Consider the following 27,071-nt stretch of genomic DNA (forward strand, 5'->3'; position numbering starts at 1 on the left):
CTCATGCGCATTTTATGAGGATGATAAATAAACACTCAGCTCTTTATCTCTTTGTGCAAGCAAATGAATACTGCCCAAATCTACTGATAGTAACGGAATAATAAATGCTCACCAGCCTGCTGGAGTTAAAGGCTGATATTGAGGGTTCAAAAACACAAGATTTCAGAAACCTATCAAAGAAAATATGTGACCTGTGTATAATGAAGCATTACTGAAACAAGAAGGTACCCGATGAAGTAACTCAGGGTTAAAGAATACAGATTGTTTTTAAGAAAGCTGTCATCGATCGCAATACCACATCTCATCTGAGGAGGTGAGACTCTAAATTGTCTGTCGGTGTGAATGAGGGAGTGAACGGTTGGATTTCTCCAGATGATTGACGGATGAGTGATCCGGGTTAAGCTCCGCCCCTCAATTGGATGCCAGTGACTTTCACAGAATCACATGCTATATGTATGACATACTTTAAGTATATATAGATATATGTGTGTGTGTGTGTTTATATGTATTTGTATATGAGTGATCGTCTCTATATCCAGTAGAACCTGAACCTCAGTCCCAAAACCCTTCAAAAATCCCAACCTGTAACATAAGGCGGTTTTGAAAGACCGTCTGAACAAAACCAGAGGTCAGACTTTATGACTATGTCAGAAACAACCACGCCTGTCCAGATTCCGTCACGAAGGGGGCGGCAAGAAGGTCGGATCAATGTCCCACCTTCACAGCCTCCACCCTCGGAGAGGCTCAAATATATAACCGTCCATCCATCTTCGCCTCCATTGGACACGTTTGAGCTAAGGATCTCTAACTATCTGCCAAAAGCTACCGCAACTGGATGAGACTCTAAACGCCTCAGAAAGAACAAAACCCTGAGATACCTCTGTTCCTTTCGTCTCTCTCTACTCCAGCTCAATATTCTTTAGTCGTCATGTGCACCGGAGCATGCTCCAAGTTCGTGGCCATCCCCCTCTATGTGCTGGCCGTACTGTCGGTCATCTGCAACATCATGCTATTTTTCCCCGATTTGAAAACGGAGTATGCTGATATGGACAGGGATGGGAAGAAGCGCATCACCCAGGAGGTGAAGTACATGGGAGGCCTGATTGGCGGAGGGATCATGGTGAGTGGATCGCATCCAGTGTCCGAACGCCCGGCACAGAAGATTTTTCCCATCGACGCTCTTCTTTTGGCTGACCGAAAATCAAGAGCCATTTTCTTGAGTTGTTTGAATTGAGAAACATGAGGTGTGATCAAGGTGGAGCTCTGGTTGAGGATTAATCCCGAAACACCAGGTTGTTTGTAGTTTGATTTAGAAAAAATAAAGTTTTTGCGATCGGCGATTGACATGATGCAAAATCCTTGACGGTTGACGGACCCCACAATGTCTGCTGCCACCTTCACTACGGAGTAACTCCGCCGAATTGTCACGATATTTGCTCCCCTCAGCCAGAAATATACGTCTATCTGGATCCAATCAAGCTTGATGTATGAAGAATTTGTCAGATTCCAGATGTCGACAATTACCTTTTACTTATTGAACAGGTGAACCGCTGGTGTGTCCAACTGCAAACAGTTTGACCAGATTACATTGAAAATGTGATGGTTTTAAGTGATGTTATCTCTCTCCTCCACAGGTCCTTATTCCTGCAATCCACATCCACCTGACCAGCGCTAAGAAATGCTGCGCCAACCGTTGCGGGGTACATACCATTTAACACAACTTAGCACAAGCTACCTTGACCATTTTGGTTTTGTTCCGATACTGAAGGTTTGGGGTGAAGGGTTTTGACGTTGGTGTGGAGGTGGTGCTACCAGGAGGCAGGACGCAATCCTGATGCCACCTTTCAGACATTGATTTGCATCAACCGCACTTGAAGTTCCTGAATCTCATTTCGTCTCCTCTTCCTTATGAGGAATTTAGCCCACACCACTTAGTTCTGGTCACATGCTGCTCTCCCTTGATTTGGGGAAGGGGGAAGAGGCGGTATTAGCAATTTGGCAAAATGTGAATAAGGTTCCTGAAATTGTTGAACCTTTCCTGCGTTCGATGTCAGACCTAATTGCCTCGCCAAGTTCTAATGCTGAGGTGTGTGCTCCATGCAGATGTTCCTGTCCATCGGTTTTGCCGCAGCCGGCGTGGTGGGGGCTGTGTACAGTCTGAGCGTCGCCTCCCTTGGCCTTGCCAATGGGCCCACGTGCTTCTGGTCCAATGAGAAAAACCCAATTCCAAGATGGGGGGCTCCCTTCGCTAACAGGTACGTCTTGTTCTTAAGTTATGGGGGGGGGGGGGGGGGGGGGGGGGAGTTACCATGTGCTTCCATTATTTAGGACAAAGAGTTGCACCCATCCATTGGTCTCCTCTCCTTAGCTCAGGAGCATTGGCGTGAGTTCACAGGAAAACATTGACACAAGTACATCCGTTGTCAGATCATGTTGCTCTAAAGCTGCTGTGTTCTTACAGATGGCCTGATAGAAATATTTTGGCCAAACAGGAAGAGCTCTCCAGATAAGCTGCCCCGTGCAAAAAAAAAAAGATTCATGCTTGAAGCTATCTTTTGCTATAGGGGTGAAACATTCTCTGCGGCTATTTCAGATGTGCTCAACTTGATTGTGAAACAGGGAGATGGTGACGACAGGATGGAGAACAAGTGGTTCACCTCACATTGAGTAAATGTGAGATGACGATGGAGGTGGTGCCATCTTTTGGGCAAACTAGCTTGAAATTAGCTTTTTAGCTTGGTTGTTTGACATGGAGAGAGTATGGCAGTGTGTCCCAAATTTTTAGAAGATACATTACTGTAACGCTGCTACTGTAATAACCCACTGTCCTCCGTCTGTGATCCATTCCAGTAGTGGCAGCTACCTGGGGAACGAAGACATGCAGAAGTGGTGTAAATTGCCGAAGAACATAGTGGAGTTCAACGTGGGACTTTTCTCCACCCTGCTGGTGGCGGCATGTTTGGAGCTCATCCTGTGTCTCATCCAGATGGTCAACGGGCTGTTCGGTTGCCTCTGCGGCACCTGCGCCGATAGCAAGGTAAAACAGGTGACCTTTAACCTCAGGGGGAAGGGCGCCAGGTGTCTTTCTCATGCCGATGTTGGCGCCATGTGAAAGCCGCAAACTGATTTTCTGGCTGACTCTGCACTCGTGACACCCGGCAAGTTAGAAAACTGACCCCGCTTTGTTTCTGTCATCTCTGAACAGTAAACTGAACTTGAATGCCCCACGACCACTCGAGGAGGAGATGAGCGGTGTTTTGCTGGGATGATCGATGGCTCCGGAGGGCCATGCACGTCCCTAATCACATGCACTGTCGTCCAGCCTTCTTCGAGAGGCATGACTGGGATTGTCTGCAACTTTGCCTTTTTGTGTATGTTAGCTTTGAATAGATGGTGTAATAAACAGGCTGATAGCGTACCCTAATCTAGCTTGAGAAGAAGCCTTTGGAGGACTTTGTCAATAATAAACCTACTTGCGATGGTGACGGTGCAGGTGGGCACTTACTGTCTGACATATATTCTGACAGCAGCACACCTTTTGGATTTAAATCCTGAGCAACGGCCAGTTTTTTTTTTGGGGAATGCGGCGGAAATCACTTTGACTCTGCACGGTTGTGCAGAGTAGAGGTGAAAGCCAGAGCTGCACAGTCGGCTCAGTTGCTGAGCAATAGAAAGTCTGTTCAGGTCTGTGGTTCATATTGTGAATGTACATATAGTAACTATATTATAAGAAAACAAACACATTTTCTCTAATAAATAATATTCTTTTGGAGTTAACCTATACTGATGTCGGTGTTATCGTTCACCTTCTGAAGTCCTTTTTTTGCCCAGGCAGTTTTTGCTGTATATTTTATGGAAACAGCACACACACAAAACGTTGCCTTCACTTGCACCTCCTGGCAGTATTCAAGATGATGTTCCAGATGATGCAGCGGTGACATGAGGGATGGGGGAAATGATGATGAAGATGAACCGTATAGGAGGTTGGGTAAAACTTGAAGAAGGAACTGAACAAGAAAAAAAAAGTTTCAAACTCATCCCCTGTACTTGATAAGTGTTCGTAAACTTCCTCTGCTCACCACACAATTACTGCACACATGAAGAAAGGCGGAACAGCTCTTTATACCACCAGTCCATCGCTGCATTTACTGCAGAACATTCTGGGTTCTTCCTGCGTTCAGGGGATGTTCTAATCATCATACAGGCTGTCTGGACACCGGATGTGCATGTCAAGTCGTGAGGCATTTTGGTTTTACAAGTGGTTTCAGGGGAGGTAAAAACTCAAACTTCAAAGACATTACTTGTTGTTTGTTACTACTTGTTTTTGCCTGGTCAATGTTTCCATTGAGTTTGCAGATGACATTGTGATCTATAGTGAGAGCAGGGAACAGGTGGGGAAACATCTAGAGAGAAGGAGGAATAGAAGTTAGCTTTAGCAAGACAGCCAAAAGAAGAAGAAGAAGAAAGCATTACTTCCAGGGGTCTTCAGAACTTTTTTTATTTAAATTGAATACCATAAGACCTTAGCCGGAAGCTTCATCTGTTGTGGTTTTCACACAGGAAGACGAGATTGGGTGTTTCAACTTCAAGGGAAGGTTTTTTTTTGCATATGTCATGCAAATTATAAAGCCTGAGGAAGAAAGTCTCATGGAGATGATTCATTTGCAGGCAAAGCATTTGTGTCACCCTGGAGCTGAAAAGCTAACGTCCAATCAGAATTCTGACAGTGAGCCTCTGCTTACTAATGACGCCTGGATACGACCTTTGACAGGAGCTTAATGAAGGAGGACAGAGGAGGGCGCCTACGTCTCCAGGAGACAGAGGACAGACTGAATTGCATCACTTGTCCTGACAAACTGTCTCCTTGAATTAGAGCGAGGGATGCAGCAGATGCTAATTAGCTTCCCCCCCTCCCCATTTGCACGAGATGTCACACCCTGTGGCCACTAGGGGCACAACACCGCGCCCTCTTAGAAAGCACAGTACTCTTAAATCCCCCGATAACAGTCTTTTTCATTAACAGTCACCTATAAGCATCGGTATTTTTGGGTATTCTCAGCTAGCATAGAGCTAGAAACACATATGCTAAGCTGTTGTTTGGTTAATTTCTGACTCCCATGTATGACTCCAAATGAGAAGCTCCACATGCAAATTGTTAGCTAAGGTGCACAATACTTGTTTCAAGTACTTCAAAATACTTTCACCAAAAGAGAATACCCAGTAGGTCGAGGACCAGCGCCAATACTCATCCTCCAGATTCTCTGAGGTTGAGGTCAGCTGAGGAACATTTGGAGACAAATGTTAAGGAGACAGGTTAAGAAGAATGGGTGAACTCCATCGATTGATAGTTAATGACTCCTTTCTCCTCACATTCACAGGAAATGATGTCACTCAACAACCTCACCTGCCTTGACCAAGATCAAGGTCAACCCAAGATCATCCTTGTGTGCCTGTACTCCTTCATCTTCATCCTGGGCGTCATTTTGAACATCACCGCGCTGGTCGTGTTCTTCTGTTTCATAAGATTGGGATCACACATCACTGTCTACATGACCAACCTGGCCGTGGCTGACCTGATGCTCGTGCTCACGTTGCCCGTGAGGATCTACTACCATCTTGGCTACACTGGCCTCCCTCAGTGGCTGTGCGAAAGCCTGGGTTTAGTCTTGAAGGCCAACATGTACGGGAGCATATTTCTTCTGACCTGCATCAGCCTGGACCGCTGCTTGGCCGTCACCTTCCCGCTATCAATTTGCATCCGTGAAGGGAGGAAGAAAGCTCCTTTCATTTGCCTTGGGATCTGGATGTTCACCTTCGGCGTCAGCATTCCCCTCTACCTGATTAAGCGAAAGACTTCTCCCCAAAATAACTGTTTCAACAGCTTGCCCATCTATTCAATGGAACATTGGGTGGCTTTCACCACTCTGTTTGTGGGGTTTGGGATCCCCTTACTGGTGATGCTGCTCTGCTCCTTGGGTTTGGTTCGTGCTGTCAGGAGGAGCCATGCGGCGCAGACCAAGCTGGTGGACAGCCATAAGATCCAGAGAATGATCTTCGTCAGCGTCCTCATCTTCTTCTTCAGTTTCCTTCCTTACCATGTCAGCTTGTGTGTCCTCACAAAATACAAAGAGACCATATCGTGCCAGATGGTGATAGCGTACCGGTACAGCCTGATGTTGGCATGCTTAAACACAGTGCTCGATCCCATTGCGTATTATTTTACCACCAACACGTTTAGAATGAAATTGGACATCAGCGCCTTTCAGAGGATTTTCACCTTGAACAGCCAAAGCTAGTTGCGGATCAAGAGGACACCAGAAACCGTGGCAGCTCCCAAGCATCTTATCAATGCTTGGAGATAGCTAAGAAGTACAAAAAAAAAAAAAAAAATCAATTTATTATTATTCCTTGATGCTTCGCCAACATGGAACGGTGGCGCAGGTTAATTGGAAAAAAATTGGAAAATTGCCCCAAATGAGTGAGTGAGTGAATGAATGGTTGTCTGTCAATATATGTGGCCCTGTGATCGACTAGTGACCAGTCCAGGGAGTATCCCCCGCCTCCACTCGTACGGAGCTTTCGTCGCCCTTCACGCTGGATCACACATTCACATACACGCACTCACACACTGATGCCGGCAGAGCAACTGGGATTTCAACATCTTCTCATCCGTCTCATTGCCGGGATGCCTGCTCTACAACCAGTATGTGGGATAAACATGACAACATACCCACTACTTTTGTAAGTACTGAATACTTATGGGAGGACTTTTTACTTCTACAAGTTGCGTATACTTCTGTAAGCATCGCTCACTTCCATAAGTACCACGTGCTTCTGAAAGTAGCATGTACTTCAGTAAGTGACATGTACTTCTATGAGTACTATACAATTCTCTGAGTACCATGTACTTCTATAAGTTCAATATACTTCTGTAACAACCATATACTTTCACACGTACCGTGTACTTCTGATTTAGGTGAGAGATGTTAAAAGAAGCGTAGGAAATTTTAAGCGCCATATCCTTCTGGTTTTGGTTCAGACAGCGAAATGTGTGTGGGTGTCTTGTGTATGTGTGTCAGTGTGTTTTGTGGTAAGATTCAGAAGCTCCATGGTCAAAAGAAGCAAAGGCAGCGATAGATGACTGAAGACAGCCCTCCTGTGGTGAAAGGAGGACACTGTCTCCAAAATCATCTTGTAGCAACTGGACTTGACTTTATTCCCTTGAGGACGTTTTTAGGAATGTGATGACGTCTACATTTGGGAGAAAAACAAACCTCTGTGCAAACAGATACTGAGACCTTACTGAGACCCACCACTTCAGGACAGGACTCCAAAGTCCACCAACACCTGAAGGTGGAGAGCAACTGCTGAAGACAGCAATGTCCACATTCTGGCCAGAGAAGACAGATGGAGGAGGCAAAGGAACCATCTTTGTCAAAATGGAAAAACCGTCTCTGATCCATCCCAAGACAGATTAGCTCCCACAGACCGGACATTTCTGCACCTTTCAAACCTACCAGAAAGATCCAATACTGGAACTAGACCCCCGTGACTACCACCTGAGCCTCAGTCCATGTGATCTCACGGGTTTCTCTCCCATGTCTGCCGCACACAGAGGCTAAATTTTCCCAAGCGGCTCAGTTCTGCCTCCAGGTGATCAGCATCATAATTTACTGTTATCAGGATGTCATCCAGAAAACTGTGCACATTAGGGAGCCCCTGAAGCACCTGGCACTTGCAGGTACGCATGCGAGAGATCCAGTTTGCTGAAGCGTTGTCCCTCAGCTAGTGAGCGAACCAGATTTTTGTTAGATGATTTTCTGTTACCATTATATTTTCTGAGATTTCCCTGTGCTTGTCCACTTCTCTCGCTGAGAAAGTCCCATTGATGCTCTGAACGTCCTGCCTTGATGATAGATAATGTTACGCATTCCATCTTTATCTGTTCCACCACCTGTTTTGTGTGCAACTTTGTACCTCTCAATGCTTGTATTGCTTATTCCTTTGCATAAAATGGACTCACTATAACCAATAAATCGGATTCCTGCTGGAAGCCAAGCAGACATAGCCTCTGTCTCTGTTTCTCTCCACTCCCCTTACATACGACATAACCTCAGATACAACAGGCCCCATCCACCATCGGCTAGGAAATCCAGACCCTAGCCTCGGACTGAGAGGACGAGGAGGGACCGCTGCTGCAGTTCCTGAGGGTTGCCACCCCTTGCCTCAAGACCGTTCTCAAGAATCTTCTTTCCTGGGGGTAGGATAATTTTCTGAACAGCGTGCAGGGTTGACGGTCACTTTAAACTCCCCACAGATGCATACATCTATCACCTTTTTTCTTTGTGATGGGTACAATGGGGGTGACCCATTCACTGAACTGCACTGGGGAAATCACATTTAGTTGCCGTAGGCGTTCCAGCTCTTCCTCCACCTTGCGCCTGAGTGCATAAGGGATCCCCTGCGCCTGACAGAATTCAGGCCGATGATCCTGGTTGAGTATCAGCGCTACCTCAAAGTCCTTTAAAGTTCCCAGTTCATCTTTGAACTCCTCTTTGAAAATTGAAACTTTGAAAAGTTGAAGATTATGCGGATCTTGTCACATCTAAATAAAACATGTTTTATTTAAATGTTTCTCAGCAAGAGGACGATGGTACCCAGAAAGAGGACTGCATTTTTGGTTTGCTGCTGGTGGATAATTTAAGTTTGGCTTTTTATTTTTTAGAAATACAAGAAGGACTCAAATAGACTATGAAAATTTGGCTTCAAAGTAACCTTCAACCCAACGTCTTTTTTTTGGAGTTCAAATGACCAGAGCAGACAAACACAAAGCAATCCCTGCTGATCCATCCCTGCTGTAATTGGCTGAGAGGCAGGGTTCCCCTGGACCAATCACAGGGCCACATATTGAGACCCACAACCATGCACCCTCTCATTTAGATGTTACATGGAGGCATCTTCCAGGTCACATGACCTTCTCCATCATCATGTTTTTTAGTTGTTTTTTTGAAAGGAGGTAGGGCACAGTGGAGGTCCTCCTAGGTGACTTCTAACCCTCCTTTTTGGAATACACCAGCGCAGCACCAGGACAGGAGATGAAGGAGAAGACGAAAAACATCAGTAGGAGATGAAGGAGGAAAGGAGGAGATGGGGGGGGGACAGGAAGGAGGAGATGAATGAGGAGATAAAGGAGGACAGGAGGAGATGAGGAGGCCATGAAGGAGGAGAGGAAGGAGATGAAATGAAGGAAGGGCAGGAAGGACCGGGGGCGAGAAGGGGGCGTGGCTTGGGGTGGCAGGGGGCGGAGCTTCCTTCAAGACGCGGCTCGCGGAGCAGAGCACGACTCCGGCTCGAGCGCACCGGCAGTGACACCCCGAGAAAAGGATCCCCAGACTCCGCCCACTGACGACTCTTCGGGGCACTTGGACACCGGGATACCGGGACACAACGGTAGCGGTACCGAGGACACCAGCGAGGGAACCCCGTGAGCCGTGGTCCACGTCGACGGCACCGCGGAGCAGCGCGTAAGTGGACCCACTGACCGGGACCCCGCAGGGCCCTTCGCGGCGTCCGGTAGTCGTTTGGAACCGTTAATCAGTAAAAATAAATCACAGGAAACGTCACCAAATCACGTGACTGACCTTTTTTTTTTTTAAATTATTATTATTATTATTATTATTATTATTATTATTATTATTATTATTGTTGTTGTTGTTGTCTTTTCTGTATACGGAGTTTTACTAAAATAATAGTCTGCTCCCGCGGCTTCAGTCAAATTAGACCCACCAAAATAAGACTTGCTTTATTTAGAAAGATGCTCCAGCATCAGAATTGCAGTTTTAGAGGAGAACCATCAAAATAAGATTTCTTGTTTTTAAAAGAGCCTCCCAAATAATAGTTGCTTTGTTGAGACACATGTGGGTCCTGTCAGTGATTGGTTGTTAAAACAGTCTCTTGTGGACGGTGGTGCAAATTTTTCTGGCGTGTCTGTTGGTGGCGGGCGCTCATGGGTCGAGCGGTAATCCTGTTGGGCCTGATCCTCTTTGCAGCTACCTTTAAACTCTGGTAACACAAATTTCTAGCAGGTTACACACCCAGTAGCAGTTCATATACCTGTTAGCAGGTTACGCACCCGTTAGCAAGTAACACACTGGATAGCAAGTAACATATGGTAGCAGATAGCAGATAACACATCTGTGTGCAGGTTACACACCTGTTAGTGACAGTTACGAGGTTACACACCTGTTAGCAAGTAACTCACCTGATAGCAGATAACACACCAGTCAGCAGGTTACACACCTTTTAGCAAGTAACACACCTGATAGCAGATAACACATTTGTTTGGAGGTTACACACCTGTTGGTACCAGTTAGTAGGTGACACACCCGTTAGCAATTAACACGCCTGATAGCAAGTAACACACCTGGTAACAGTTAATGCTCTCAGTAGGACAACCTGGTTGAGGTTCTGCTGTGGGGAAGTTCTCCAGATCCCTCAGACACCTCCTGCAGGAGGCCAGTGGTGTTGTTGTAGTAACATGCTTCTCCACTGTGGGTTGCTGTTTCACCCACCGGGCGTGGACCTCACTGAACATAGCTCTGCCGCCTGTGCGTGCTTATTAGGAGTCCTGGCTGTTGGCCCCCTTTTTCAGAATTCACAGTCCTTCCCTGACACGACCCCACCTCTGCGCAAACACACATACACACACACTAAATTGTAACCTTATTGATTTGTGTTAGTACACTGTTTTGCTCCACCACCTCCTCAACGCTCTGTTCCACTGTGTGTGTTTGTGTCTCTGTCTGAGTGTGTGAATGTGTGTGTGTATTTGTGTTGTTCCAAGGCAGAGACAGATTTAAATTCGTACGCTGTCATTATTCTGTGCTCAAGCTTCCACCGGCGGCCTCCTGGCTCAGTGTCGGGGCCGGGTGGTATTGGCTGGGGGTGGAGATGCTGGACAGGAGAAGCCTGAGGTTCCTCGCTGTGGACCTCAGGCTTTTGGAATGTGGAGCCCAGGTCACACTCCACAATCTCTGTGCTTTCACTCCAGACGTCTGCAGGGGCGAGGATGAGGGCGGAGGTTCAGGAGAAGGAATGAAGGGCCCCGGTGGAGAGCTGAGATGAAATCCAGATTAGGAGGAGGGTCAGGAGGTGGTCTCCAGCCCCTTTGAGATCCGCTTCCTTCTACCATCTTCTATTGATTGTCAGCTCACTTCCTGCCAGCTGCAAGGGAACCTTTCAAAATAAAATACCGACATGTCGCCGATGGTTGGTTTGGGTTAGCTAGTTCTGTCCACATGCTGATTAAGGCCCGCCTCCGCTGATCCTAGCTTCATGCCGGCGAATCAGTTCTGCTCATCTTTCATGGTGATGCGGTGGTTCGCCCCTCCCCCTCACAGCAAGAAGGTCCGTGGTTCAATTCCCAAAGGGGGCTTTTCTGTGTGGTCTCCCATGTTCTCCCCTGTGTCTGTGTGGGGTTCCTTCAGGTTCTCCAGTTTCCACACACAGCCCAAAAAACATGCACAAGGTTCATTGGAGACCCTCCATTGTCTAGATGTATGAATGAGAAGACAACCCTGACTGCAGGATAAGCCGTATAGATAATGAATGAATGTTATTTACCTTGAGCATTCTAAACAATGAGATTATGTGTTAGCCAAAATAGCTAGTTATTAGCTTCCAGTTTCACTTATCAGGCCCCTCTGGTCATTGCTGCGTAAGAAGCCTTTTATAGTGGTGAGGACTTGACATCCTGTTTGACGTAGGAAGCGGCTGGTGCCCTCTGACCACAGAACAGGCAAAGGGGCAGTAAATGAATGAATGAATGATATTGTATGTCATTATTTACGCAACACTAAAATGGAAAGAGGTTTGTAAATAATTGTTTTGTTATTTGCATGCTTTTTGCGACAGCTGAAGCATGCGAGCATGCTATCAAGGGAAGCCTAACAGCTAACACTGGTAGCAGTTATCTTAGAATGTTGTTGAAGGCTCTTTTAACTTTGCTTTGTCTTGTGTTTTTTTTATTTATGTTATTTGTGAAGGTATATAGCTAAGCTTTGCTAAGATTAGCTTAGCAGACAAGAGGAAACATTAAGGAGGTTTAATGGCCTGGGAAGTTTGTTTAGCCCCCCCCCTCCATGCGGTGGTGTTTCATCGTCCTGGTGGTACCTGTAGCAGCACAGCAGTGCTTTTGTCCAAGGAGGCCATTTGGATGAGGAGGAGGAGGGAGAGGAGGAGGAAGAAGAGGAGGAGGAGGAGAAGTAGGAAGACGTCGGGAGCAGCTGGTGCTCCTTAACAAAGGCACGAGTGAAGGGATTAGGGGCTTTACCTCCCGATTTAGAACGCGGACACATGCTGCCGTTGGACCGATGTCCAAACCTGATGGGACCCTCACCGCCATCCTGAAGCCCCCAACCCACCACCACCTTATGTTCTCCTACCATCTCAAATGCTCTTCGTGCATTTCCTCGTTAAAAGTCAACCCCCCCGAGGGGGGTTTCTGTCTCCCTCCCAGCCGCACGTCACTTCAGATGGCCCATCAACGCCGCGGCACCAGCATGACTCAGAGCCAGACGCCAAAAATAAGGTGGCGTGTGGTTTCATCGAAGATCCTGGAAACCTCATGGAGCTCAGAGCCACATTGAAGCTAGTTTGGAATACACCAAACAAATACTGCATGTACATGAAGTACTCCTATTTATACATATCAATGTTTATATGTGTATATATAAATATACACACACATATATACCTTTACATGTATGCACACACACACACACACACACACACACACACACACACACACACACACACACATATATATGAGTACATAGGAGAACTTCATGTACACACATATAAATATACTCACCATTAACTCATGGTAGGAAGGTTCTGGTGGTGGATGGGGTTCTTCTTGTACTCCTACCTGGGTTCACCCCAGGTTCTCCATCCTCCTCAGTCATTGGCTCATCGAAGATGTTTGTGAGAGGTCAGATCCGCTCCCTCCACCCTCAATTAGACCCTGGATCCCACAGCACAATTGTCAACAGATGATACTTGCGTGAAGAGATGTTGTTGGGACAACCTGCTAGTTCTCACAGAACCAGGTCATGTTTTGTTTCCTTCTTCTAAGCGTCCTTGGATCGAGTCATGTGACCTGGATGAGGAGTTTTAGCTGTTCTGTGAGCAAAAAGACACAGCCATTGTCCTGACCTACTCCTGTGTGAACTCCGCACAATACAGAAATACAGGTGAAGTCAGTCCCAGTGAGACACCAGACACACTAAGGCACTGCAGCCTCTCACTGAAGGTCACATATTTTTCATCATGTGTTTCATCCATTCATTCACTTTGTATTTATATTGCTTATACTGCATGTGAGGGTCACAGAGCCGCATATATAGACATTCAACCATTCATCCTCTCGTTTTCCCATCGTATATAGAGACAAATAACCATTTAACCTCTCATTCACGCATCATACAGAGACATACAAAGTCAAAAGATAAAGTCAGCTTTATTGTCAATTTCTCCGCATGTACTGGACATGCAGAGGAATCGAGAAGACGTTTCTCACAATCCCATGGTGACATGAAATTAACAATATAATAATAATAATAATCTAGTGCATATTAGCAGTAACGCACACAACCATTCACCCTCTCATTCACAAGTCATATAGAGAAAAAAAAAAACAGTCACCCTTTTATTTAATGTTTGTATAAAGAGACATACAACTATTCACACTGTCATTCACATCATGTAGAGACCTACAACTATTCACTCTCTCATTCACCTGTCATTTAGAGACATACAAGCCTTATACCTGCCGCCATGGCGTCCTTGTTATTTCTAAGTGCTATACGGGTTTGGTGTTTGTGCTGGAAGCAAGCGCAGGATCTCGGTGGGGGGGGGGTTGGTTGGAGGGTTGCGAGAGGAAGGCTGTGTGGGGAGGATGATGGAGCCCCCCCCCCCCCCCCTCCCCCATCCCCCCTCAAGGCCATGCATTTACCAGAGGAGCCTGCGGTCAACAAAGAAGCACTGATGGGTTCTCTATCTGCAGTGCTTCATGTACTTTATACCGCATGGAGCAAATACTTAAAGATGAAGGAGGTACTCTGTACCGTGCAGTACAGCTGTGTACTTATGTACTACCTTCTCCTCTGGTACTTGCACACCCACAGAGAAGAACATATGTATTTCTCCATAAACCTCTAGACCTCCAAGCTTAGCATCCTTCTACCCAGATCTTCACCATTTCTCCTCCATCCATGTCCAAACCATCTGTGTGACTTTATCTCCAGAACGTCTGCTCCCAAGGAGTCTTCTTCTACATGTTTCTCGACCTCTTCTCCTCCCGCTCCGTTGCTCCGGACCTGGTCTTCCATCTCCACTTGTACCTTCACGGCTCCATCCGGTCCTTCTCCTTCACACACACACACACACACACACGCGCACGTCTTCTGTCTTTCCATTAGTGGCGTGTTGGACTTCTCATAGTCTTCTGTGGGAGGACACACACATGACCATCTGGAATGTGTTTGTGTGTGTGTGTGTGTGCATGCGTGGTTGCATCATGTGTGCTACAGAAGACCGCCTTTGTCTTGTCTTGCGAGGGCGTACACGTGAATGCATTGAAAGAACATGTGGCCGGGGAACAAAAGGGGGTTCCAGGCGCTGATGTCAGTGGGCGAGTGAGGTCCCATTGGACTCCTCCATGTTCTCCATATTCTCTCCATGTTCTCCTGCCTGGGTTCACTCCAAATTCTGTCCATGTTCTCCTACTTTAGTTCTTTGGTTCTCACCATGTTCACCTGCCTGAGTTCTCTCCATGTTCTCTGTCTGCCTCCCAAGGTCCAAAAAACAGGTTTATTGAAGACTCCGTAGGTCAGAATGTTTGGTTATACCCCGACCCCACCGGCCCAGAGTGAGCTATATACATATATACATATTGTAGTGAGTCCCGAATGTTGAGGTTTATGTTGATGGTTGTTTCTGTGGGATTCTGGGGTTGCAGGGAATTTTGTGGGTGGGCTTTGGGGTGCAAAGAATTCTGTTTTTTTTTTTACCTGGAATTGAGCAGGAACAGTAGTTGTACTGCAGGCTTGTGTGGCGTGGCTGTGGCCGACAACAGCTATTGACGTTGTGCCGTCAACCAGGTGTTTTCCCTGACTAAAACGCTACAATATATATATTCATAGGGATATTTATTTCAGGTGTTTTCCACTGTGCTTTCTCTTCGACTCTTAACGACAGACTGACCGAGTTTTCATCGACATATTTACAACAATAAGTGTCGGGTAACCGAGCGGGCAAGGAGCAGTGAGCGAATCTCCTGTGCGGTGAGGAGTTGTCTCACAACCCTTGAAAAGTGCATTTCAAACATCAACATTGTTATTATTATTATTTTTGTCGTTGCTGTCTGTGGTCCTCGGGTCTTCTATTGGCCTCCTGCATATGAGGGTTTTAGGGGCCAGTTTGTATGTGTGTGCATGTGTTTTTGTGTGTGCATGCTTGTGTGTGCGTGCACACAGACATATATATATATATGTTTGTTTATGTGTATGTGTGTGTATTTGTGTAAGTGTGCTTGCTTGTGTGATTGTATATCTATATTACTTGAAAATAGGGAAATATGAACTTGAATGTGAATAATACATAATTTATACATTATATTTTTTTAAACATATAGAATTATTTACCTTATTGGTGAAATTGAATTTTATGTTCGATCAGATAATAGCTTTTCCCGAGATTTTATAAATAGATCTCGAAGAGGCGTGTATGTTTGTACGTGCGTGTGTTCGCACTTCCGCCTAAACCATGACGCAAATGGACCGAAATGGCTCACAACATCGCAGCGTGCCCTTGCCGGACGTGCGTGTGGCCGCGCACGCTGCGCGTTATCGCGCCGGCCCGTGCTTTTATTTTGCAGGCGGCCGGAAGTGCTCCTCTTCTCCCTCCCCGGTCTTTTGTGTGCAGCCGGAGCGTCTCCGACACAAACGGGCTTCCGAGCCGTCGGTGCCGTAGTCCGTCCCGGGGGCCGCCGCCCCCCCAACCCCTACCACCATCCTCCTCTCTCTCTCTCTCTCTCTCTCTCTCTCACACACACACACACACACACACACACACACACACACTGATTCCATGGCCTGACCCCCCTCCACCCCCCGTTTGTAGCCGGAGCCTCCGCGATGGTCCGCGCCGTCCGCGGCTGCACACCGACACCGACACCGGAACCGACACCGGGACGCGGCCATGATTCTCAGACGCAGAGCCAGGTGAGGTCCGCGTGTGGGGAGCGGGAGGAGGGGCGGCATTTGCGGACTGCGACGCGGAGATTTTAGGCTGGAGGGTGGATTGGATTGGGGGTGGTGGGGTGATGTGGGTGTGTGTGTGTGTGTGTGTGTGGGGGGGGGTGTTGGTAAAGGCCCTTCTCCTCACGCAAACACACGCGCGTGCACGTCCGGACATCCAGCTGCGAGAAGCCCTGTGCACGCGCATTTGTGTGCAAATGAAGGCTCTTTTGTGTCTGAGGAGGAGGAGGAGAAGGGGGGGGTGGAGGCCCCCGTCCTCCCCCCCCTGCCCCGCCCTCGCAAAACCGCTGGACTGTTACGCAACCCGCCGGGCTCTGTGATTGACAGGTGGACCGGACCGGTCCGGACCGGGTCGAGCTCCGACGTCAACCCCCCCCCCCCCCCCTCCACTTTGTTTTTAAAAATAAAAGTGAGGATATTTGACGTCAAACGGCAGGTGGGGTTTATTTTGATGTATATGTAAGCAATCAGTCGGTATCTGCTTATAGGTAACTGAGTGACACATAAAAAATATAAGTTTTTACTACCAGGCGGTGTTCAATGTTACCATAGTGAATGTTAAAATTAAAAATAACAAAAAACATTTTTTTTATCATTGAGTCACATGTGATGGAGGACATAAAGAGAACCCATGCAGAGCCCCAGGACCTACCACTGGGTCACTGGCCTCCCTCTGCTCGCTGCAACGCAAAGACCGCAAGGATGAGGATGACGCCACCTCAGTCATGTTCATTTTATGACTCATGCAAACCTCTTCACCTCCTCCTCCTCCTCCTCCTCCTCCTCCTCGCAGGATGCTGAGGTGGCTGGTGTGCGGGCGGCTGGGCCCCATCTGGATGTGGAAGGCGCTGCTGCTCTTCGTGGCCATCGTCTTCACCGGCCAGCTGCTGGGAGTCATTTTCAGCAAGAGGTGAGAAGCCAGGAATACCTGGAAGTGGGGACAGGAGAAATCTTCTTTATATATATATATAATTTCTGAATGCTAGAACACCCTTAACAATCTTATTATTGCTCAGTTACAGTAAAAGAGTCAATGCACAATGTTTTATATATATGTATATAATATAAATGTAAGAGCAAAGATGTTCCTTTGGTTCTCTGATCTTTCACTCCTCTATGCCATCTTTTAATTGCAAGGGTGTAATAATAATCATAATATATAACTTGCTTTCGCATATTTATTGTGAATGTAAAGTCAAATATTTCTGAGAATTCATTTATGTATACAGTGGATGCATATTCAATTTCTTCCAGAAGTGGGTTCTTATGTTGATTTTTTTCATATCTTAAATTAATTTTCCCTATTTAAAATAACAAAACAACTTAATTTGTTCCAATGCCCCCCCCCTCCAAAACTCACAAAATAAGGATATTAATATAGAAAAACCCTGAACAAGAAGGATATTAATAATGTTAGGGAAATCAAAAGGAAAAATCATGATTAATGTAAACTTAAAACTTAAAGAATCACTTCTTCAGACACAGACGACTGCAGATGGCGGCGAGTGGTTACGAGGGAGTGACAGAGGCTAGCGATTTTTTTTTTAACTTTCTCGCCCCGTATTCGTATCATGAAATTTTTCTGTATTTCAAGGATGAAATTTGCTCAAATGGCACTTTTTGTCTTATAAAATCCGTAAAGTGATTTGTAACATAAGGGGCCACTGTATATAAGTAAAACAAAAGATGTTCCTTTGGTTCGCTGATCTTTCACTTCACTACGCTATCTTATAATAGCAACTGTGTAATAATAAAAATAATAATAATAATAATAATAATAATGATAATAAAAATAAAATAAAACTTACTTTCACATAATTAGTTGTTAATCAAATATAAGTTAGTCAAATATTTCTGAGAATGTATTTATATATAGGATATATATATATAGGATATATATATATATATATATATATATATATATATATATATTTAATTACACCCACACCCACACACACACACACACACACATATATATATATGTGTGTGTGTGTGTTCGTGTGTGTATGTAATTAAACAATAATGACATAATTATAAACATACATGTAATGTATTGATACTGGTACAAATCTAAACACAAAGGTGATGATGACACAATTCTAAAGTTAAATATGTGTAATTAAACAATAATTACACAATTATATTGCTCCCTATAAGTAATATAGTTATAAACTATAAAACCTAACTAAGGGAAAGTTATGCAATCATAAACTATATATCTTTCAGCGGTAATTACAAAATTATTCACCATATATACAGATATATATGTATATATAGTGAATAATGTTCATAGGACATTTATTTCAGGGGTTTTCCACAATGCTTTCTCTTGGACTTTTAACGACAGACTGACCAAGTTGTCATCGACATATTTACAGTAAGTGTCGGGTAACCGAGCGAGCGGGCGAGGAGCAGTAAGTACATCTCTTGAGTGGCGAGGAGTTGTCTCACAACCCTTGAAAAGTGCATTTCATACATCAACACTATTAATATGACTTTTGTTCTTGTTGCTGTCTATGGTCGTTGGGTCTCTTTGTGGCCTCCTGCTTTCTGCGCCTCATGGTATTCGAGTATTTCTCTGCCCAGAAAAGGCCTATATTCTTGTCCAAACCCAGAGCTAGGCATTTTATTCCCAAGTACACATGATAGGGGTTAGACTCCCATCAGGTGGACTTGCCCATCATATGTTCATCAAGTCATGGGCAGAGCCCATGGTAGAGGGTACATGTAGTCCAGCTGATAGCACCTCCTTGGTTTGGGTGGCGTTTTGTCAGACACACTGTCCCTCCTTGTCTGTCCCACAGCGGCGTCCAGCCGGCAGCGCGCTCCGTCTTCTCCTCCCCGGACGCCCAGGGGCCCCCCCTGGGCTCCTGCCGGCCCAACTCCCACATCATGTTCCTCAAGACCCACAAGACGGCCAGCAGCACCGTGCTCAACATGCTGTACCGCTTCGGTGAGGAGCGTGGCCTGCGCTTCGCCCTGCCGCTGGGCTACCAGCTGGGCTACCCGCTGCCTTTCAATGCCCACAGGGTCAAAGGCTATCGGGGGCCCGGCGGCGTGGAGTTCAACATCATGGGCAACCACATGAGATTTAACAAGCAGGAGGTGAGGTGCGGCGAAAGCCAGAATCGCACACACGCCATTTTCCATTTGACTCTACCGGTATGTTCATGTCAGAGACACTGAGCCAAAGGACACGGACTTTTACAGACGCCTACCCCTTATGTCAGGGGTGGGCAAACTACGGACCGCTGGCCGCATCTGGCCCATTGGTCTTTTTTATCCGGCCCGCCAAAGATTGATACAAAATTCATACTTGAATAATTGAATGATTGGATCAATGAATATGGGAGCTCAAACAGGAAATTTCCTTTTTTGGAGCCACTTGAAAATTTTCCTGAGCTGAATGACTCAGTTTGGCTGTGTGATTTAGCCTTCACTGTCGATATACTGACACACGTGAATGAGCTGCACGTGAAGCTACAAGGGAAAAACCGGTTTGTGCATGAAATGCAAGCAAGGAGACTATTTTCAAAGCAGACGAATCTGTTATGTACTGTTAACAAATGCATTTTTTTTTATATGCATTGTCTCTTGTGCTGACGCAGCCCATCTGTCAAATTTTAAAAGTCAATGCGGCCCCTGAGGCAAAAAGTTTGCCCGCCCCTGCCTTATGTCATTTGGCTCTCATCCAAGAAAGTGTCCTTTCAGTGATGGCGCCGTGGTTCAGTGTTTGGTTCTAACGCCGCCTCTGGCTTGGCGCTCATCTTGGTGTTCTCTGGGTTCTCTACACGTTCTCCTGCATGGGTTCTTCAAAGTGTTTGGTTCATTCAATGCGTGTTAGCTTGACTTAGTAAAGAGTTAGCCTCCTGGCTAGCTGTAAGGCAGTGCTGTATAGCCTGTTCACTTAGTAATAGGCAGAGCCAATCATAGCTGATAATATCGCAAGAGGTGGGATTTAACCTTGTCCTAACATTAAGGCAGACAGTTCTGTGAGTTTCAGAGTTGCTTCCTGGCTAGCCTTCATTAGCTTAGCATTGGTTTGACTGCAGTCACAGCTCGGGTCTCCAGGTTCTTCATCTTCTTACAACGGTCCAAAAACATTCAGCAAATGCTGCTATTGAGAAGTGAGGTGATGAATGAATCAGCCAGTCACTGCTCTAGCCTAAACCAGAAGTAGCCTTGCATGCTGTTATTTGCTGCAGATTTCATCAATTAGTCCTGGTCGTGCGTCTCATTGGTTTGCTTCCACTTACAGTTGCTCTCATGCTGTAATAAGCGAGATAGCACTAGCCTTTGTCTCCCATTAAAAGTTCTCCTCTTCTGTCTCGTAGGTGGAGAAGGTGATGCCTGCAGATACCTTCTACTTCTCCATCATCAGGGATCCCGTTGCTCTGGCCGAATCGTCCTTCGCCTACTACAAGGAAGTAGCGCCCGCCTTTCGGAAAGCCAAAGGCTTGGGTGACTTTGCAGACGACCCCAGGAAATACTATGACCCTCGTCTCCGTAACAACCACTATGCGCGCAATTTACTGTGGTTTGACTTCGGCATGGACCACAACGCCAATTTCTCCGTGGGCCTGGCTCAGCGCGGCGAGGCCATGATCCGTCGCTCCTTCAAGCTGATTCTGATATCCGAGTACTTCGACCAATCCATGATCCTCCTAAGGCACGCCCTCTGCTGGCCTCTGGATGCTGTCGTCTCATTCAGCCTCAATGCCCGGCAGCAGAAGCCAAGCAGCATCGGGGGCTTGGGCGGCAGCTGGATGGGCAAAGCGGCGGCGGTGGCTGGTGTCGGCATCAGAGGCGGGCGCTCCCAAGCCAAGACGCCGCCTAATCTGTCACTAACGGAAGACCAGCGGGAGAAGCTGCGCCATTGGAATGCCTTAGACTGGTACTTGTACAAAGCCTTCAACCGGACCTTTTGGGAGAAAATCAACAGGTTTGGACATGCCCAGATGGAGCAGGAAGTGGCTCTACTCAGGACACGGCGGAACGAGCTAGCCCGGGCTTGCCTGAGGGACGGCGGGAAGCCCGTGGAGGCCTACCGGATCCGAGATAAGAACATCAGGCCATTCCAGAGTGGATTAGTGAAGATCCTGGGCTACGAGTTGGAGCCAGGGCTGGATAATGCCACAAGGACGGCCTGTCTGAGGATGATCAGGCCCGAAATCCAGTACAAAGACGTGCTGGATGCTAAGCAGTTCCCGCGGGGTCAGTCGGTCCAAGGGCAGCCGGGACAAAAGAGTCAGGGCCTGATGATCGCAGCTGGCGGCTCTTTTTTCAAACCGGACTCACCCAGGACAGGAGAGCGGCTGGTGGGAGGGGAGACGGGGGGGAGGACAGTGGAGGAGGCGGAGAGAGACTGGGACGGAAGCCGCCTAGCGAGTAGCAACCAGACCGACTCTGGGCCGATGAGGGCGAGAAAACAGAAGGTAGAGATAGGCTGAGGTGAGTCTCCTCCCTGAAGAAAGTTGGACCTGGAACCCTAAACCTGAGCCGAGTGTGGTTTACATACCAGAAAACAACAGCCTCCTTTGCACTTCCACTTTTTGGTTATTTGCTTGTTTTCTTTTTTTGTAAGCTGTGTCTGATCTCAGTATGATTCTTATGGACTTGACCTTTGACCTCTGTGCACCAAGGGGTGCTTTGAGGGCTGCACGATCTGCGAGGGCCGGGGTGGATGTTCTGTCTTACCAGATGCGGAGATGCCTTGTTTTTGGCACCCGCCGGTCCTCTCATTTGTCCATCACTCAGTTATACGTGACAGCTGTCACACTGGCCTTTTTACGTTGGACCTTCGTGCACATACTTGAAAATTCTCAAAGGTACTTGTGGCCACAGTTTGCACCATCGCATTCGAGTTCCAGAGCCAAACATCCGCTCATCTGAACAAAACCCAACCCCTCTCTTGACCGGAATCCGCTTGAGATCCAACCGAATAGATATTTGGTGGCTGTTTGTGAGCTCCTGAACAAACTAGCATAATTCAGCCTTGTCCTCTAAGACCTCTTTCCTGCTCAAGAGGTATTGGTGTGCCCACCCACAAAAGGTTAACAGGAAGGAGACACTCAGCTGCACATGTAATCATTGCCCCTGGAGTTACGGTCCATAACTGTCAGAGTCAAGGTAGTGATTCACTGAATTGTGACGGACTAATGCTACATAACCAGTGGTCCCACTCCAAAGTTCCTCACCCAAATATGATGATCAGTATCAACAGAGAGTCCAAGGGCAGCCGCACTCGAATTTTGAGTGACTTGCCAAAGCCTTCATTGATCAAATTGATCAATTGATCTCCCATCTGACTCCTGCTGAACTGATTAGCATTGCCTCATATCTTATGATAAGATACCCACTATGGGATCTGATGCTATTCCTTACTTCTTTACATTTTGGAATGTGTAAGGCCGGCTTCATCAGGTCATCAGGTCGCTACGATTTAGTTCCATCCATGCACAACACTATGGTGGACCATTTACTGCCAGGTGTTTTTCAGAAAAGCTCCCGTTTGGCTCTGTGACTCTGTCACATGGTTCTATATTAGAGGTACAAATTGGACTGACCATGTAAATACCGCACTTGTGTGCGGTCTATTCGCCGGTACTCGCTGGTACAAAGAAGTAATTGTGATCAGTCGATGGTTTTCGGTGTTGAACCACTAGCCTGATCCACATGCTGAACTATTCTTGCTCTGAATTTTCCAAGTCGCGCGCTTCTGTGATGTGAATGTGAGGAAGGCTGGTAAACATGCCTTCTTAGGCACATTCCTTCCCTCCACTATCCAGAGTGGATGGAAAGAATCCACATGGAATTTTTCCCATGGAGATTAGACATGATCTCATGTTGTGAACATGAAGTTCATACCTCCATGTGATGGAAACACCCAAGATGTTATCCTAGGTTTTTCTGAAACTGTCCTCACCTCCTAGATTTCCGTCCCAACTAACAGCGTCTGGTGTGTCTAATGATGACCTGAGCTCCCACTTGCGTTCATTCACCACAGGCTTCAGCTAGGTGTCATTATCTACGATACAAAGCTGAAAGACTCCCATGACATTTACCAGCGAGTAGACATATCCCAATTAGCTGGAAAACAGCTGGGGTAGGCACCGCTGATCTCTTATTCCCCGTGTTCCTCTAAAGGACCCAGTTCCCGCAGGAGATTTAGTCTACTCCACAGCTTTTCTTCTCGGCCCGCCGGATTAAGTTGTGCACCAAAGCTCCGAGTAGATCTGGGTAATCATCTGATAATGTCAGTCTTGCTCAAGTCGATTCATGTGCTTTGCGTGCCATCCAGCCTGAGCTGTCATCGGACGGGCAATGAAACATCACATTTTAGCGTGACTCAGAGAGGAGCTGTTGTCATGGGTGACCACAGCCTGAGAGGCTAACACACTAAAAAGAAAAGAAGGTCTGTGTCGTTTGGACAGATTTTTGCCTTTGGACACACAGGATCAGTGAAAGGGGCTGAATGTGACAAGAAGATCAAATCATTCATTGGTAGGAATTAAAGTGAAGGGTTGACACCTTTGAGTCAAATGACGGAACTGGTTGGTTTTCCATTCCTACTCATCCTTCTCTGCACGTCCTCCCTGCTGTCTTCCCCCTGAGGTGGTGCTCCAACAAGTGAGACATGTCCTAACAGGTACTTCTTGAGTTTTTATTGTTTTTCCTGGCAATCACATCCCCCTTGCATGATCAATCTTGAACAAATACTTTGGCTCGGTACTTCTTAAGAGTTGGGTTTTCCTGCTAGCAGAGGTTGTATGCTCAGGGAAACCTGAACCATCTGCTGTGTTGCAGTTCAGGATAAAGTGTGTTTGGAATCCAATGGCCCCGTTTTGAGCATTTGTCCACCTGGTGCCAGTAGCAGCGCAGAGCAGAACAGTGGAGTGTATTCTCCATCCCAGGCCTCAAGGTGTCTCCTTTCAGCTCCCCCCCCAATTACTCCCCACCCCCCTGGGGAGGATTGGATGTCTCATGTCGTGTCTGAATGGCTAACCCCTCTGTTCAAATTGCCAGAGCAGATTGCTAATCCTCTTTTACAGTAACCTGGTGGAGGAACTGAGTCAAGGGCATGATGAAGCTCCATTCGAACAGGGTGTAGAGGTGACTACTGCAGCTTTATTACAGGTTGACCCTTCATTAACGGCTACGTGTGGTGATGCATGTCAATACAAAGAACTTTTTTTATATACCTCTGCCCCAAAGTGATTCCTCTTGAACTGATTTAGAAAGAACTCAAAACGCTTCACTCGATTAGTATCGACCGACGATGACGTCATGACACAGGAGCACTTGTCTCGAGAGTTATTTAACTGACACGCTAGCACACAGCGGCTAGCATCGCTGCTACTGTACTGTATCGTTCTCCCTCATCAGCGGAACCCGATACTGGCTGGTGCGGCGGCGGGGGCTCTTAAAGCACCCACGCCAGCTCTGTCTCAACAGACTTGACCAATCAGAGCGCTTAAACAGCGTGATGAAAGAAAATCGATGTAACGGATACCACTAAATATTGGCTACAGTCTGTCTGAGATATGGGGGGGGAGGGCGTTCTGCTTCCATTCGTGGTAGGACTGTTTGTACTTAAGACATGTATGCTCCGCAGTTTGCTAGTTTGCTTGGATTATGAAATGCCATCTTGTCCGACTGGCCCGTAAATTGCCCCTGTAAGAAATGGCAACTTTGCATTTCTGTATACACACAAGATGTCGTGCCACCCCCATCAGTTGACTTGTTTATTTTTTTCACGAGGCTGTTCATAAATCTCTCAAACACTATGAAATGTTTACATCTCCAGTCAAATCCACTCAGCACTTCAGTAAACCCTCGGCAGTAGTGGTAGCACAACGGCAAATGTCCCCAGTTAATTTTTTATCAAGCCCAAGCCGTTAGGGGGTCAAAGGCCTTGCCGTGTTGTGATATTTAGAGACATGTGTAACAGGAAGTTGCTCCGCTGGGCTGCTTAACGAAGTGGGGCAGAAACACTTATGGACCCAGGTGAAGTCAGAGAAACACAACACGGACGCCTTTGGGTCCCGCTTCTCTCACGTCCAGGCTTTCAGACACGTCCCTGTACTCGTGTTGTATGTACATACTGTATTTATCGGGGTTTCTTTGGAGTTCAGTGCTGAGGGTAAGATGGACGTCACTGTAGAAGGTGTTGAGTCTGCACGTCTCCCTGCAGTAGGCACCGAGTGATGCTATCAGTATTACATTTGATTGATTTGACATCTGCACAGTCGTACCACAACTCGGCAGCCAGATGAGTCAACCTCCCTTCACATCCATCCCGGTGGGGGTGGAGGCACACTGCGGCTGTAGATGACAGCAGTTTTCACTCTGACTGGCTAGTTTGTAATTGGCATGACTGTCCAATGGAAGCCAGATCTTGTCTTCAGCAATGCCTGATCTGCGGTCGTCACTCCTGCCTGCTCTAACCGAGGGAGACCAGACTGATTGGCCGAGGACAATCTGGTCTCGCCACAAAATCCCATGTGTCACGTTCGTCTTTATTCCAAGTGTCTTGAGACGCGAACAACTCGACCGCTAATTTGAAAAACTTTAAATCCTGAAGTTGTAAATGAGGAGCTCCCGCCCTTCTAACCAAAGCATCATCTGTCAAGAGACAGAGAGTGGACTTAAATGTTACAGTTATCAATGGGACAAATCGTTTTACTGTTTATGCCTGTCATTACCAGTTTGAAAAAGTAGCATAAACAGTAAAAAAGGTGTTTTCCTCGCCTCAGTCCAAAATGTCCCGCAATGCAAATGCTCAACTCAGGGGGCGACAGAGAGTCTCCGCTGTTCGATAGCTGCTTATTACTTGTCGTACGAGACGTACCGGGAAACATTATTCCGTCTGCATTGGCAGAGGTGCCCGTCTCTTCCTGGATTCGGCTGTGCTGCTGCCCCTTGTGGCCGCTTTACAGGTTGAATCTTGGCCAGAAAGCGAAGATGGAGAAGGCGATCTTGATTACGTGAAAGACGAGATCTTTTTCTCGCAATCGGTATGAACTGATGCAGTCATGATCATTCACATAGAAATTCACAAGGAGATGCCATTGGCACAGGGTCTGCTCGACTGCACCTCCCACAGCCTTGTTACTGTTGAAATGCAGAATGAACAAAAGGGGCTTGTCTGCCAAGCAAACTGTTCTGGTTCTGCTTGGTGGACAGATTCCTGTGGTACTGCCGCTTCTCTGTAGGCTCAACAAGATGGAAGTCTCCATTAGTGAACACGCTGTTACATAAGCGCTGGGTTTAGAAGGTCAGTGTGAGGAGAACCGCTTGTATTCTGTCGTATTTTTGTTAAACTACCATCACGCACAGCTGGTCTTCACTTCAAGGCCTCTGCTTCACGACACCACAGCCTGGGCTCGCAGCGGACAGGAAGTGCTGCGCGGATCTGGTGTGCCGGAGGCGCGGCCATCCGGCTCGGGTCTTACTTGAAACTGCATCTTCAGATTTGTAGTCGGTCACAGCCTCTGTTTGCATCCATATTATTATTATTATTATTATCATTATTTTTCATCGTTGTTGTTCTGAATAAAAGCAACATTTCTTTTAACCTCAGTCGGTGCTATTGACTTTCCCGCACGGACATCTATTTTTATGCGACTTTTCTAAGACTTTGTTCCAGGGGTTTCTCAGGGTTTCTTTTTCAGGAGTGAGTGGAGAAGAATGAAACTGGAGATGAACAGGCAGCGTTAAGCGGTGACGAAGACTGCTACGACCCGTCGTGGT

The 27,071-nt window shown here is 46.7% G+C and overlaps 3 protein-coding genes across 5 annotated transcripts; all 3 read left to right on the plus strand.

Annotated features, from left to right (window-relative positions):
• Positions 1–620: 620 nt before the first annotated feature.
• tm4sf21b (transmembrane 4 L six family member 21b) lies at positions 621–3,880 on the plus strand. Its single transcript, XM_086166215.1, has 5 exons — positions 621–1,120; positions 1,635–1,700; positions 2,104–2,255; positions 2,851–3,037; positions 3,206–3,880. The coding sequence occupies exons 1-5, from the start codon at positions 929–931 to the stop codon at positions 3,206–3,208; spliced, it is 600 nt and encodes a 199-aa protein (XP_086022341.1). The 5' UTR covers positions 621–928; the 3' UTR covers positions 3,209–3,880.
• A 167-nt stretch (positions 3,881–4,047) lies between these two features.
• On the plus strand, positions 4,048–8,063 carry LOC147223791 (lysophosphatidic acid receptor 6). The gene is made up of 2 exons (XM_086166216.1): positions 4,048–4,273; positions 5,379–8,063. Exon 2 carries the CDS (start codon positions 5,382–5,384, stop codon positions 6,294–6,296), a length of 915 nt encoding a protein of 304 aa, XP_086022342.1. The 5' UTR covers positions 4,048–4,273; positions 5,379–5,381; the 3' UTR covers positions 6,297–8,063.
• A 1,260-nt stretch (positions 8,064–9,323) lies between these two features.
• On the plus strand, positions 9,324–26,891 carry gal3st4 (galactose-3-O-sulfotransferase 4). Of its 3 annotated transcripts, XM_086165619.1 has the most exons (5): positions 9,324–9,524; positions 11,051–11,268; positions 17,113–17,229; positions 19,124–19,424; positions 20,654–26,891. In XM_086165619.1, the coding sequence occupies exons 3-5, from the start codon at positions 17,114–17,116 to the stop codon at positions 21,767–21,769; spliced, it is 1,533 nt and encodes a 510-aa protein (XP_086021745.1). In that variant the 5' UTR covers positions 9,324–9,524; positions 11,051–11,268; position 17,113; the 3' UTR covers positions 21,770–26,891. The 3 variants fall into 3 exon arrangements, with proteins under 3 accessions (XP_086021745.1, XP_086021746.1, XP_086021744.1); XM_086165620.1 differs by lacking the exon at positions 11,051–11,268; XM_086165618.1 differs by lacking the exons at positions 9,324–9,524; positions 11,051–11,268 and adding an exon at positions 16,131–16,283.
• The last annotated feature ends 180 nt before the right edge of the window (positions 26,892–27,071 follow it).

The sequence above is a fragment of the Fistularia commersonii genome, chromosome 19, assembly GCF_037954325.1.
Source record: "Fistularia commersonii isolate RoL2024-O1a breed Wild chromosome 19, RoL_Fcom_v1.0, whole genome shotgun sequence".
NCBI classification, from domain to species: Eukaryota; Metazoa; Chordata; class Actinopteri; order Syngnathiformes; family Fistulariidae; genus Fistularia; species Fistularia commersonii.

What these genes read in the sequence shown, in the direction of transcription:
- tm4sf21b (XM_086166215.1), top strand. Translation starts at nt 929, where the DNA reads ATGTGCACCGGAGCATGCTCCAAGTTCGTGGCCATCCCCCTCTATGTG. An exon ending in TGATTGGCGGAGGGATCATG is followed by an intron (nt 1,121 to 1,634) that starts GTGAGTGGATCG and finishes TCTCCTCCACAG; the next exon opens with GTCCTTATTCCTGCAATCCA. An exon ending in GCTGCGCCAACCGTTGCGGG is followed by an intron (nt 1,701 to 2,103) that starts GTACATACCATT and finishes TGCTCCATGCAG; the next exon opens with ATGTTCCTGTCCATCGGTTT.
- LOC147223791 (XM_086166216.1), top strand. Translation starts at nt 5,382, where the DNA reads ATGATGTCACTCAACAACCTCACCTGCCTTGACCAAGATCAAGGTCAA.
- gal3st4 (XM_086165618.1), top strand. Translation starts at nt 16,261, where the DNA reads ATGATTCTCAGACGCAGAGCCAG. An exon ending in ATTCTCAGACGCAGAGCCAG is followed by an intron (nt 16,284 to 17,112) that starts GTGAGGTCCGCG and finishes TCCTCCTCGCAG; the next exon opens with GATGCTGAGGTGGCTGGTGT. An exon ending in TGAGATTTAACAAGCAGGAG is followed by an intron (nt 19,425 to 20,653) that starts GTGAGGTGCGGC and finishes TCTGTCTCGTAG; the next exon opens with GTGGAGAAGGTGATGCCTGC.